Source organism: Lepidochelys olivacea, assembly GCF_965140295.1.
Source record: "Lepidochelys olivacea isolate rLepOli2 genome assembly, chromosome: 2".
Classification (NCBI taxonomy): domain Eukaryota; kingdom Metazoa; phylum Chordata; order Testudines; family Cheloniidae; genus Lepidochelys; species Lepidochelys olivacea.
In genome coordinates, this window is record NC_140412.1 from 16,066,906 (window position 1) to 16,081,646 (window position 14,741).

Below are 14,741 nucleotides of genomic sequence, written 5' to 3' on the forward strand. Positions count from 1 at the left end.
ATGCACTGTTATGAGATTAAGTGCCTTGAATTAATAAAACTATACATCAACATATTTAAGTCTGGAACTGACTTTCAGACAATTCGCAGAACTTCAACCCTAAAAAAAAATACTGGTACCAATGGTTTGAGAACACCAATAAGTAACAAGCTTCTTAAAGGGTCTTGCTTGTTTTATTAAGTCTTAATTGTAATTAACCAATGCTACAATGCCACTTATCATAGTAGTATTTTAATATTAAATTATCCTATTTTTAATCTAGGAAGAGATTCATAACAGCCATGATCTGATCCAGACTTATCGCCAACATATTGTCCATGATATGAATCAAACTAATCTTCATCTCTTTGTCAACTCCTACAACAGGTAATATACTTTGTTCTCCAATTAGTCTTTACAGTGAAATCTGTTAAGCAATTAGTCAAGGGACAAGCAAATATAATTTATGCAGCAGATACAATTCTGCTTGATCTTTTGTTAGAGTGTATTGGAAACCATAACACTATCAAAGGGTCATCTTAACACTACCGCGTGTATTGTTTTTGTTTTTTAAACTTCAGGGGCTGACTAAACTAAAACTACAAATCTAAAGAAAGCTCAGCTGTATCTCTCAGTTGATATATACTTTTCTTTAAGTAACTTATGTTTTCGTGTTTGGAAAAGTGTAGAGATTCACGTGAATACCTGAATCCCAATGTATCAATAAGCTTTTTCTCTCTCAATCTTCAGTCGAAGAGATCTTGAGATTGAGCGTCCTGTTCCTGGAACAAATGTTGTTACTCTACAGTAAGTATATTACTGGTTTGTATGAATTGGAAAAACGTTAAATCTGTGCTAGATTTGAGTAACTATCGGTGGCATGGATACTGTCACGGACAGTCATTAGAGCAGTGATACTCAATCTCAGTTCAGGAGCCAAATTAGCAATCAGCATTACCCAAAAGAACCACAGGAATGTGAACTCCTTGTTTTATTTACAATATATTCATATTTAAATAAAAATGGTTGACCAAATATTTTACCAGTTACAATTGGTGAACATATTAACCAATCAGGATGCTTTTATTAAGTGTTTTAATATCGTGTGCCACAAGGAGACGCTCTCAAGTTGCTCTTTAATATATCAGTGTGTTAAAGGCCTTAAAGCAATGGTATGATTGGTGGGTGTTTTTGCATATACATTCCAGGTTTTTAATTGAAATAAGCTTCAGTACACTTCAGTAATTAATAATAATAATAAAAAGGCAGCTCAGTATTGCAGATGCATGCTGCTGCTTATGGATACAAAGGGGTCTCAAAATTCGGATTTCGGGTTTAAAAACTTGCTGCACATCATGACTTCCTTCATGAAGAGTTTGTTGTGCCTCCTAAAGTTGCAGTCTCAGCAAGTTGGATGTAAAGTGATCCTCAAACTTGAATCAGTGAAGAGGTCAGACTATAGCATTCTGTTTAAAAACTTTAATTAGCCGTAAGGGAGGAGCAATTGCAAGCATTTAAATCTTTGCATGTGTTGTCACTCATCTCTCCCCCTCCCCAGCCTGTTCAGTTAATTTGTCACAGGGGAAGCATGTCCATGATGGGTAGTACTTCAAGTGGGGATTAAATAGTGGAGAAGATGGTGATGCCTGGTGGTGCTTTTACTCTTAACTATGATGGATTTGCAAACCTGAGTTTAAGGGGTTTAAACTGCTTTGCTTAGAAAGTGGATGTAATTGGCTTAATTTGAAGCCTTACCCCACTTAAGAAAACAATCACCTTGCAATTTGAACATAAGTATGTATAATATATAACCACTAGAAGCATGAGTGCTTTTACAAAACTTTTGTTTACTGGGGTGGGGAGGGAATAAAAAGACAAACTTGCTCATTAGCTAGTAGAAAAAATAAGGTTAATGAAAGATAACATTTAAACTTTAAATTTAACATTAAACTTCTGTAATCAAACTCATTCCACTTTTTAAAAAATATAACCATTTCCCTGATAAATGCTTAAGAAAAAAGTGGTAGGAAAAAGGGGAAGATGTACAAGAATTCAGGAGAAAAGTAGAAGAAAATACATGGCTGTTCACTAATATAGAGGATTCCAGGAATAGTAATAAAACTAGTCAGGTACATCTTTAGGACATCAGATGCAAGAACTTGCTTCTACTCACTTAACCAGGTCAGGATCCTTCCAATCATACTAAAGGAGAATTTTGGGAAAAGCAGGGTGGAGGCAGAGAAAGTTGAAATGAGCATAGACATAACCATGGCCTTGTATCTCTTCCCTCCACCCCCCCCCCCCCCTCGCCCCCACCAGATGCCCTTCACTGTTGGTGGTTGGTGACAGTTCTCCTGCTGTTGATGCTGTGGTATGTATAGTCAGACTTTCATAATAAAGAGACTTCTTTTCCTTTGTATTAATCAGTATGTAAACTGGGAAGTTATAGCAGCATTGCAGAAATCTCACCCATATAGGAAAGTCTCCTGCTATTGACCCAGCACAGTTAGCTCTTCCCTGTCAGACCTTTCAAGACAGAGCAGTCACTGTTCTTAGATGTCTAAGCCTCTGTCTGGATACCATTATGTAATGGCTACTGTTCTAGGGACAGTTGCCATAGCAGTACTTTAGGCATAGAAGGAGCTGGTTGAGAAAAATGGTCTAAAAATGTGTTTCCTTTAGAGGAGAATCTGAATCCAGTATTGTAGCATGTTCTCTGCTGTTAAATGGAGTCTTGCAGTTGGTGACTCTGGAAGCAGTGTGTTGCTTTGGCCAATATAGCTAGCCTCAGATGGCTGCTTGACTTAAAATATTGTGCCTTAATGGGTATGTCTATTCTTTGGCCATATGGCTGCTTACCATTTGGGATTCTACCACATGATCCCCAGTCACATGACCCAGTTTGTTGCCACTACAGTGTTTGAAGCACAAAACTCTCCTAATTCCTTGCTAATGGACTTGCTTGTACATGTGGGAATAATAGACTATTAGAACAATTTGAATAATATTTTAGAAAAGCTACAGGGGGTAAAATCTAAGATGTATAATATTTAGGGTATGCCAAACCCTTTTGGAGAACAAGGTATTAATGCAATTAACTTAAGGAAAAAGTAGTTGGATGAGAGAACCACAAAGAACTAATAAGTTCAGACTAATGGTCTTGAAGATGAGAATAAATAAGATGCTAACACGGCTATTTTTCCATATAGGTAGAGTGCAACTCTAAGCTGGACCCAACAAAGACCACACTCCTAAAGGTAATAGGAATAAGAACCGTAAATTACATATTTGCTTTACGATGATGCAACCACATTGGTCTTAAGTGAGACCACAAGTTAGAGAGCACAAATGAGCTCAGTGTGGTACATGCCAGTACATACTAAATTTGTGTAAGATTAGTTTTAACTGGGGAAAGTGTGTTTTTTGTTCTTGAGCACAGAGCAGTCAGCACTAGTGAATGAAATCATTACTGGAGTGGAGGATAGAAAACAGATCAGTTGCAGAAACAATATTTGGAGAGAACTTGTTTGCATGCTTCAGACTTAGGAGGGAGGGGAAATAGCTGTGGGCTCTCACACTTTTTCACCTTTGGGGGGGGGGAAGGGGTTGGTCTTTTTTTGTTTTAAATTTAAAGACCATTTTAGTTATACAACATATGTATACAGTAATTTAAACTTGCGGACAAAAGTGTCTTTAACCTGTGGACTCACAGACAATATACAGAACCTCGGGGTTGAAACCCTGAGCTAACCATTAAGAAGAGGATGATACTGGCTATATAGTTAGAAACTTATCCTATAATAGATTTTAAAAACTGGTACTTGACAGGATTAGGAGGGGGTCATTTAATGAAGTAAAACTGTATTGTCAGTGCAAAATGCTGCTGCAGAGTGAACTAGTCAGGCTTCTGCTAATAGGATATTTTTGCCTCAAAGGAGTAGTCACAAATAACATTCTGGATTTCAGTAGCCAGACACTTTGTAGAATTTATTTGATCACAAGTGATCAACAACTTTCTCTTAATTGCCTTATGTCAGGCCCAGGCTAGACCAGAAGTAGAATGAAAACCATTTAAATCTTTTACATATGTAAAGAAACAGACTTAAATCAATTTTACTAAGTTTGAGACCCTGACTTTGACCTGTTGAATGGTCATTTTGGAGTGGCATAATCATACCCTTTTTAAGGTCAGAAGGGACCATTATGATCATCTAGTCTGACCTCCTGCACAACGCATGCCACAATCTCTCCCACCCACTCCTGTAACAAACCCCTAACCCATGTCTGAGCTATTGAAGGCCTCAAATCGTGGTTTAAAGACTTCTGGTTCATACAAACCTCCTGAAACCTCAAAAGAGGGTTTGAGGGAAGAGAATGGGGACAGATGAGCTAAACCTTAGTTAAATAATATTAACTTTGACTGAGGGAATGACATGCCTGATTAAATGTATTTGATGCTCATAAACCTAAAATTGGATTTAGTTTTGTTCTGGTCCATAGTTGCACCTATGTACATTGTGCAGTTGCTCTGTTCTCTTGTCTGCACGCTTTCTGTGAGCAGACTCATCCACAAACATTCTGGGCTCAAGAATACTGCAAGTAGCATAGTGACTGACTGCATAATATGTTCATCATGATCATATCACAGGCCATTGTCCAGGGTGGCTGGGTTGCCCCACCTAAAGAGTTTTCTGCTTTGTTTTCTGCACAAGTTTCAGACTGTCTGCCCTGCCCCACATTTGCATTACATGGTTGTGAATTACTGCACTCAAAGTGCTGCATTGTAATTGCTCTATGTGGACGCTGCACATGCAAACTGAAAGGTACCTAGTTTGCATTAACATTACAGCACAGCAATCTATTGCATGCTGTAACTCTTCCCCCTAAAGTCCAAACTGCAGATTAGCATAGACAAGCCCTCAGTCGTCCTAGACTGTTAACACTGCGAGTTAGGGTTGGGATTCCCCTGTTTGTGTACAAGTACTCTCTCTACCTCTCATCAAGCTAGCACAAGTATAAATGCTGGTTGCAGCAGAGTTTGTACTTGGTATAGCTCAGTAATGCCTCCACTGCCATTTCCAGAGCTGCCATGATTATGCTGCTATTTATACTTCTACTAGCTTGAAGAGAGGTAGCTAGCAGAAGTATGTGTAACCGAGCTGAGGAAGCCCTCCCCTAACATGCAGTATAGACATTGTCTCCAATTCAGTTATCTCCTTTAAGACTTTCTAATTGCTTTTTCTGACTGGCAGATGGACAGACTTGTTAGCTAGATAGTGCCCCTCTCTAGGAAACATTCAACTTTCCCATTCAACTGATATTTGATAGAATGTCCTTATCCTAAAGGAATTGGTCTAAATAATTAAACAGTGCACCTGTTCATCTGGAGTGACCCTTTAATTCAGCAAAACTTATTTGGGAGATTTCAAATAGTTCAGTTAACCTCAGGGTTCTGACTCCTGCGAAGTGCAGCGCATTCTTTGCTCCTATAGAACTTGATTAGAGCTGAAGGCTCCTTCTAAAAGATGAATATGCAGGCCCAAATACCCCCTGGACCTTGTCTGAAACCTTTTGCAACTGACATAGTGTGTGTTGAATCCATCTTTACAAAAAAAACTTCAATAAAGATTTCAAAAGTAAACTCATTTTTATTTAGATTCTTCTCTTCCTGCAACAACAAAACAAGCTGTAATCACTCTGTAGAATAAATATGTAATGTTCTGATTTTCATTCACTGTCCTACCTGGCTGCCTTTTCTGTTACTCTGGGCTACTTTCCAGCATAGCTCAGAATCAGAAGTGGCTTTTAATGTTTCCCTTTATTTGACACAGTGGATTTCCAAATCAAGAGTTTTGGGAGAAGAGAGCTTGTTTCTAGTATTTGCTCTTCAGTCATGGAGTGGGTGCATCTGTAGTTTGCAGTACTGAACTTTTTTATTTAATCTCTTATAGAAAGTGTCTAGTCAAGACTTGGTGTTCGTGCCATATTCCATACTAGGATATAATTAAGAAGGCAGTCAGTACTATTGTCAAAGCAATAGATTCTCAATGTTTTGTTGCATTGGTCTAACATTAATAGAGAATTTTAGCTGTCTAAATCCTCTCCTGCCCCCCTCACCCTGCAATCATAAATTCTCATCTGTCATTGTTCAGCTGGAGACCTCTGTACATGACCACTCTTTGAGATTGAGGTTATGAATTATGTTCCTATAACTAGACCATTAGCAAGATTTGTTTTACTGCTAGCTAATCCCCGATAGGACTGCAGGCTTCCTGTAATTCACAATTTGACTTTCTGTTCATAGCATTCACTGAAATGTTCCTGTTCCTGTGTTTTTTGGGGTGTGGTTGTTTTTTTTTGTTTTTTTTTTTTTTTTTGAAGGGGTGGACAAGCAAGAAAACTTAAGTGCTACAAAAAATGTGTAGACAGTCTGACTGCTTTCACAGATCTTGCTTCCCTTAACAAATCTACCTCCTGTTGGAGTCCTCCACCATCTCAGCCATTGCTGCTGACTTTAATACCCTCACCTGTAAGGGTATTTCCTCCTTCACCTGTGTGCCATCTTCCTGTTCATAGCCAAGGCATACCATTGAAATCCAGTAAGCGCTGGCCATCTGGATTTCTAATGCATTAAGAAACTGGTGTTTACCTTATAAAAAGCCTTACCTGTTGCCTTCTACTCAAGCTTTCCTATCTGTGTGATGAGAATAAATGTCTGTCTCCAAAGTGCCAGATACACAAACCTTGAATATATTTCTTTGGTACAATCTCTGAACTCAAAGGAACTCCTGTTCTGGTACTGTGCTGACCTACCTTTTTACTTTCTTATAGATGGCAGACTGTGGTGGTCTCCCTCAAGTTTCCCAGGTATGATTTGACTGACTGAACTTGCTAATGCTTCTGACAGTAAAAAGAAAAGGAGTACTTGTGGCACCTTATGCTCTAATAAATTTGTTAGTCTCTAAGCTTTCGTGAGCTACAGCTCACTTCATCTGATGCATCCAATGAAGTGAGCTGTAGCTCACGAAAGCTTATGCTCTAATAAATTTGTTAGCCTCTAAGATGTCACAAGTACTCCTTTTCTTTTTACGGATACAGACTAACACGGCTGCTACTCTGAAACTCATTACACTAGTCTGTTTTGCAGAATGTGACAAATGGGGCCCCATTCTGAAGGGTATTCATTGTTCCCAAGTGTTAAGTGACTATCATTCATGAGTAGTAATGTCATTGTCACCTGATCTCTCTTCTTTAAAGATCAACCAAGCACAAAATTTAAGGGTAGGATGGGATATTTCCACTAATTAAGCCTTAACTGTGTAAGGGTTTGTATTTGGAATATAGACATTACCTTTTGCTTACTGACTAAACTAACATGGATTACTGCTTCTGAACGATCATTAAGTCAAACATTTAGTTATTTGTGCTATTTATAGTTTGGTTCAGGATGGGAGGCAGGAAATAACTAGTCTGTTCTTACGTGCACTAATCTGGTCTAGTAGAATGCACAAGTGTTTTTGAAATCTGTTTAGACATAAATTCCAAGGCTCCTCATACAACAGACTTTGTACACTACTATTGTTTAGGGCGATTCACTAAAGAAGCTGACCCTATACACTAACTTGCAGGGTATACGTTTTGTTCTAGTTTGAGCCAAATGGAGGCATTCTGAAATGTAGGTATGAAATTACTCTGAAGAAACTGGAATTTGTAAACAGCTACAATTGAAAAGAGATCAAGATTGCGCTAGCGGTGTATAATGTGATTAGTGACAGGGAGGGGTGCAAGAAGACACTCCATCCTTGTTTTGTTTTTTTAAAAGTTGTTTAGAATGGCAAAACCTTAAGTAAGAAGCTTGAATACCAATGTAGAGCTTATTCTGATCCTCCTGTTGATTTTATGTAAAGTTAAACCGAAGAGCCATTATTCTCTAGATTTGGGGTGCAAAAGAATGTTGCATAAGTTCAATTAAAAATGTCACCCCAGTTTGTTGAGTCACTGCTTTGCCCAGTAGCAGAGGAAAACATTTGTGTGTATACACACAGCAGTTCAAGAGTAGTAGCAGTCTATTAAACTATGCAAATCAGCAAAACTTGGGCCTGTTGGAGGTCAGTTGGAGAATTGACTGAACTAACATGCTGTACAGTAATGTTCATGTACAATAGGTATATAACAGGGGTGGCAGGGCAGAGGAGGAGAGAACAAAATCTGACCTAGGGAATTTTCTCAGTTGTGTACTCATTCTTTATATGTGTAACACTATTGAGTAGAGCCCAGGGGGAGAATAAGACTACTTATCCTAGTGTTTCTCATTTGACAATTACTGTACTCAATGTGTTTCCATTTCCTTTTACAGCCTGCAAAGCTTGCAGAAGCTTTCAAATATTTTGTTCAGGGAATGGGATACAGTAAGTATGTATTAAAAGAATGCCTAGCTATAATTAAGTTCTACAGTGGGGTAATAGAGTAACCTGTTTGTGAGAACCTAGATTACACCACAAAATATCTGCTGTCTGAGGGAAAGGGCATGTGGACCACAGCAGAGTAGCATGAGGACTTAGTCCAATCAGTAATATTGGTGCCCACAGGTGATATATGCAGTGATACCTGAGATACTGTAGTTCTCCTATCTTGTCCCTGCTATCTCAGTGTGACTTGACTGTGACCATTGTATGTACTTCACTGGTAATAACTTGCCATGGTGCCACCTGAGGTGGTTTGGCTGCATAGCTTGTAAAGATGCCCTTAAATAAAGTGCTCCATTCCAACTAGAAGACAGAGAATGAAATATTCTCATGCTACTATATTAAATCTGCAGAGATGAATTGAACTAAGTTGACTCCTGAACGGTGTGAGCTGTTGCATAGCATTCCTGGGAGAGTTGCAGCATGAGCTATTGAGAATCTCTTTACTGCCTTTTATTCCCCTTTCTCCATTTTTGCTTCATGTATTGGAGAAATGAATCTCTTGCATAATTTGAACCATAATTTCAGAGCCTGATTCAAACGCCACATGCAACTGTGGGTCATCGCTGCACATTTAGCAGGAGTGCACAAACTTGCAAACATCTGACCTGGCTGTGTAAAGACCAGGTAGATATGACCCTGGTGGTCGGTCTGCCCAATTAGAAATGCATGCACAATTTGGTTGCAAAGCAGACATTTGGTATTTGGTTTCTGTGCATCTCCCCTGTGTGCACATAATGCATGGATATTTAAACTGAATTTTAATAATAAGGGGAAACTCAACCCCTCCTTGTGAATGTTTGAGTTAGCATCTTTTGTATACAACATTAGCTCTGCTGTGACATGCATAATACGTGTAGTATGAGTCTAAAATGACTTCGCTTTAGAAATTACACATTCCCTTCCATTGTAATAACCATCAGACACAGGTGACTTGAAGTGTGTATATTAGAATTGAAGAATAAAGGTCCGTTGTTGGCATAAAATTACTAGTCTGCTTTAAACACTTGTGCGTGAATTGAAGGGCAGTCTTTTTCTTAATGCCTATCTAAAGTTAATTAGTCCCTGTTTTTGTTCAGTTTTGTACCTGATTTCCCACATGTACTGTTCTACTGAAGCCCTGTTTAACTTCATGCATTATGAACAGCGGGACTACTTAAATGTGTACAATTAAGCATGTGCACAAGTGTGTTCGGGATCAGGGCCTTAGTCTGTCAGCTTGGGAATTCAAGACAAGGGCGTGCTTTCAAATGCACTGAATTATTCTAAACAAATCCACTAATACAAGACTCTTCTTTCAGTGCCTTCAGCTAGTATGACCAGGCTTATGAGGTCCCGTACAGCATCTGGTTCCAGCGTCACATCTTTGGAGGGACAGAGGAGCAGATCCCACACTGGGGAAGGAACAAGAAGCAGGTCCCATACCGGTGAGGGTACCAGGAGCAGATCCCATACTGGTGATGGGTCCAGAAACCGCACCCACCCAGACGCACGCATTGAGCTCACTCCTAACTCTGCAGGCAATACTGAACAACCTAGTCCCAAATCCATGGAAGTTTCTTGTTAAATACCTAAAAAAAAAAAACCACACACACAAACCTGGATGTAGTTTGAAACTGTAAAAGTTTTAATGACTGCCCACTGTGTATTGCAACACATAGCTGGTATTAATATCAAGCTTTCCTGTAAGATGAACTCTGTTTACCAGTTTGAAAGAGACCAAAGAAAGCAAACATCTCAATTGCTCTATTTTTATTACTTAATACAGATGGTTGCTGCTATTGTGCCCTCCTCCAACTGATGCCAAAATTTAAGGGCTGCGTGCCAAAAGTTACATGGTTGTGAAAATTTCAAAATCAAACCAGACTTACCCAACATCCTGTTCAAACAAAGTTTTGAAGCTACGATATGCCCACTTATCTCGTTTTCTTTGGCTAAATAAAGTGACCCAGTTTCTGGCATGTTTAAAAAAACAAAACAAAAAAAACAAACCTAAGGCTTTGTTGGTGGAGGGGAAGCAGTGCTTTATGGTTGACTTAAAAAAATGGTACAGCCTCATGTTGAAGCTGGAGCTAAACTCAAATTGTATATAGTTTAATTTCAAAGAGTAGGAAAAAATTAAACTTGTGCATTTATAGGCCTCCTAATTAGTATTTGAACCTGTTTTTTCCTAAGTACAATAATATGCTACTAAAATAGGCAAGGTTTTTTGTATTTGGGGTTTTTTGAGATTTAGTTCCTATTGCCCCCACCCTCCTGGATCCTAAAACCTGCTTAACAAGACCCAGTTTAACTTTTAAAAGCAGGTTAATATTTTCTCTTTGGCGGGACCTTGAACCAAAGAGCTCACAACTTGGTGGCAAAGCTTGGTGGCAAAGTTGACACTTACAGCAGCTGTACTTGACCATGATGACTGCTCAGTGGAAGCAGTTTTTACTTTCACATTGTATGGCTTTTAATTGTTGGGGTTTGAGGTTTTTTGTGTATTCAGCACAATTGTAAAACTCAGAATTCTGTAAACCAAGCCAGATACAGCTGTTAATTGTTGAGGAAAGATGAAAAACTGAGATGGTTTGTAATTACTGTGCACTCAACTGTCACTAATTACTAGCTCCTAAAACCTCTGACTTTGAATTTGCTGGTGCTGAGAAATGTATTCCACAGCAGTGGGAGGGGCAACTTTGTAATTGATAAACATAATATTTAGTGACTGTAAACTTAGCAATGCATGATTCTGCATCTTGGTGTAACCTACTGATATCTCCAGGTTATCTTCTTTTGGAAGTAAGTGGGTATGGCACCTTTCTACTACCCACAGGTTTTCATAGTGTTCAGTTTTTCTTCTATACATACTGGGACAGTCTTTCATTTGCTTTGATACATTTGCTACATCACAATTCTTATGTAGCTATGAAAAGTTTAACTGAGTAGTTAAATAGCAAGTGGTAAAACTTAAATATTTTGGGTAGTTCTTGTTCAGAAGAACACAATTTAGGTTACTCCACATTGACTTAACTTACACTCTTGTGCAGAGTTTCCATGGTGGTTGGTAGAAAGAACAAACATTAAAGAGAATAAAGCTATTGTGTAAAGTCTATCAAAAGTTTTTCTTAATGAACTATTTGTATTTATTTCAAAACAAATAAATTTGTAACTTTGCAGTGTCTTGTCTTAATCCTGTATCCTGAGCACAGATCTTTTGAGATGATTGCACTTTATCCTTTCCACATGCCTTAACTCTCAGGCTTAGCTTACCCTGCCTGCTGTCTAGCCCCTCATAGCTGACATACTGCTTCACATTTTCATGAGCATAGTATCTACTTTCTAAAGCCATCCAGTAAGTGTTTTTAGTATCCCTGCACAGTAGGGTGACTATACATCCTGTTTCAGCTGGGACAGTCACTTTTTGGCAAAATGGGGGATGCAACCACTAGTAGGGTGTGGAGGAACATTCAGGGGGAGGAGCAACAACCCCAGATCTACATGGGATGGCTGGCTTAGCCTAGGTCAACCCTAGGTGGGTGGCTGGTAGGGGGGCTTGGGCTGGCTCCACACACTAGAGGGGTGGCCTCAGGTCAGCCCACGGTGGTGTCCATTTTGAAAAATATAGTCCCCTTACTGTGGTATGCTACTTTATACTGGGGTGGGAGGGTTAAGGCATCCTACCCTCTTCTGAACCATCCTGGAGGAAGAACAGATGAAAGTCCTAGAGGTAGAGTGAGCAGCAAAGTTCTTACCAGCTATTCTGACAGGATCTGGAAAAGTGATAACATGAAGTGCAGGGATGCAGCATCAGAGATCACTCTCTTCTTGGATTCTGTTCCTTCCCTTTCATTTTTCTAATGTTCCTAGAATTCATTCTGGCTCTCCTTCAGGCTGCCCAGCCCTATTATACATTAGTGAACTAGCAGGCCTGATTCTGGCTATAGTACAAGAGCAACAGACTAGTTATCAGTGGTTCAGTAATGCTTAAAGCATATAACAAGTTGGGTCCTGCAGGGATTGGTTCTGGGTCCGCTTCTGTTTGATATCTTCATGATTTAGATAATGGCACAGAATACACTAGCTGGGAGAGATTGTAAATCCTTTGGAGGATAGGATTAAAATTCAAAATGATCTGGAGAAATTGTCTGAAGTAAATCCAATCAGTTCCATATGTACAAAATGGGAAATGACTGCCTAGGAAGCAGTACTGCAGAAAGGGATCTGGAGGTCATAGTGGATCACAAGCTAGATATGAGTCAACAGTGTAATGCTGTTGCAAAAAAAAAAAAAAAAAGCAAACATCATTCTGGGATGTATTAGGAGTATTGTAAGCAAGATTCTTTTGCTCTACTCTGGTTCCCAGCCAATGGGATCTGTGGGGGTGGCACTTGGGGCAGGCACAGCATATGGAGCCCCTTAGCTGCCCCTATATGTAGGAGCCTGAGTGGGGACATGCTGCTGCTGCTGCTTCCAGGAGCTGTGTGGAGCCACAGTACATGTGGAGCGGGGTGAGCCCGCAAGCCTGCTCCCCAACTGGAGTGCCAGAGTGGGGCAAGCCTGAGACTGTTCCCCAGCTCGTGCTTGAGGGCTGGATGTGGCCCCTGAGCTGTAGTTTGCCCACCCCTTGTCTAGATAATACTTAGTCCTGCCTTGAGTGCAGGAGACTGGACTAGATGACCTCTGGAGGTCCCTTCCCGTTCTATGATCCTCTTTGCCCTTGCCCATTGTTGCTGTAAGCTGTTCAGTGCAAGGATTGTTTTCCCATGTGTAGGCATAATGGGGACTTTACATAGGATGTGAGATCATTTAATACTTTGGATTTCAGGTCCTGTGACCAAGTGCTCCACAGAAGTTGAATTTCACAACCTCCCTGGGGGAGGGAGATGTTATTGCCACTTTATTATAAATAGAGAAAATACTTGGCCAAGGTCACATGGGAGTAAAGCTGGGAGTGGAATACAGGAGCCTAGACTTGCATTCCCTTGGTGGAGATCTGGAGAAGATCCCTTAGTCTCTCTTCCCCCCACCCCCCCTTTGCAGGAATAGGACAATGGTCTTGAGTGCTGAACTATACTTTCCTCAGTCCCATTAATAGACCTGTCCAGAACATATCTCAAATACAGCTTCCTGTTAACTAAAACCTAGGTCTGTTCTTAAGCTAATCTACACCTAATTCCATTTTAAAACTAATCAGAATTGTGTATTTTTCTAGGCCACAGGATGTTAGACATTGAGTGTCTACTGCAGAACTCTCATTTTGTTCTGCAGTGTAGTGGCATAAAAGTCACATGAAGCCTGAATTGGAGTCGTTCTCCCTGGGACAGCCATGACCTTCACACTCCACTGAGAAGCAGCCCCTGCAAGCTCTAGTTAGCAGTGGAGTTCAAAAAAGATACATAGAGCGAGTGTTTGACAGAGGAGAGCTGAGGAAATATTGATCAAGTTCAATGTGTGCAGGTTCTGTAGAGAGGACTGAAGCAGGTTAACAGACAAAGGGCACAGGTTTGTGTTGGATAAAGAGAGCTTAGTCAATACATGTTGGATAAATCAACTGTCCTTACATGGGGAGCGATTTAAGGATCAGGATTTTCAACAGATGGATTTTCAGCTTTGCTCGGACTTTATTTTGGTCTCATTTTTTTCTCCCTCTGGTCTAAGTATAAACGATTTAAAAATCATTAATGTACCTGAGCCCGCTAACAGCATTTCAGGCAGCAGTGATTAGACAGTATGGACCCTAAGAGCTGGACTTGTTTTTTAATAACCAGTCTATAAAACCTAAGTATGAATGTGTGCCCAACCATCCTATGAAACAAGGGTACAACTGTGCCCTTCTCTCATCTCTTCCAGGAATGGGTAAACACTCCTACCAGGGAGTGTAGTCTGCCTGTTAAATAAAAATTAACTGCTTGGCTTTAAGACGAGCAGGAAGCTATCCAATCCCTCTTGCAATAAAGAGACCACCTGCTCAGGGCCTCTATGGTGAATGGCAACTTTGCAACAAAAGCACTCATTTGGTAAGGAACAATGCTGAACTATATAAAGAGCTAGGCTTGATGCTGCTGAAGAACTGTAGCTTTTAGGGTGAGTTAGCACTTGGATCTCATAGTAGGGTAACTTACAGATATTTAATCACAACCTGAATCAACATGCGCTTTTTCTTCCCACAGTTCTTAAGTAATTCCTCATGATCCTCCTCCCAAGTCTCTGCTGCTGTACTTGGAATCCTTCTTTCACATCCCTACTTTACAAATTGTGTTGCTCGGGTGAATTTTTGTTCAATATGTACAGAACTAAAGAATCATCCAGACT

General features: G+C 39.9%; 1 protein-coding gene across 1 annotated transcript in view; it reads left to right on the forward strand.

Moving 5' to 3' along the window:
• NDRG1 (N-myc downstream regulated 1) overlaps positions 1-11,605 on the forward strand; it is a 65,471-nt gene extending 53,866 nt beyond the window's left edge. Inside the window, exons 10-16 of the mRNA XM_084618711.1 lie at positions 263-366; positions 730-786; positions 2,299-2,350; positions 3,189-3,236; positions 6,811-6,846; positions 8,336-8,387; positions 9,746-11,605. Coding sequence (XP_084474837.1) covers positions 263-366; positions 730-786; positions 2,299-2,350; positions 3,189-3,236; positions 6,811-6,846; positions 8,336-8,387; positions 9,746-10,011 — 615 coding nt within the window. The 3' untranslated portion in view covers positions 10,012-11,605. The remainder of the gene's footprint in view (positions 1-262; positions 367-729; positions 787-2,298; positions 2,351-3,188; positions 3,237-6,810; positions 6,847-8,335; positions 8,388-9,745) is intronic.
• The last annotated feature ends 3,136 nt before the right edge of the window (positions 11,606-14,741 follow it).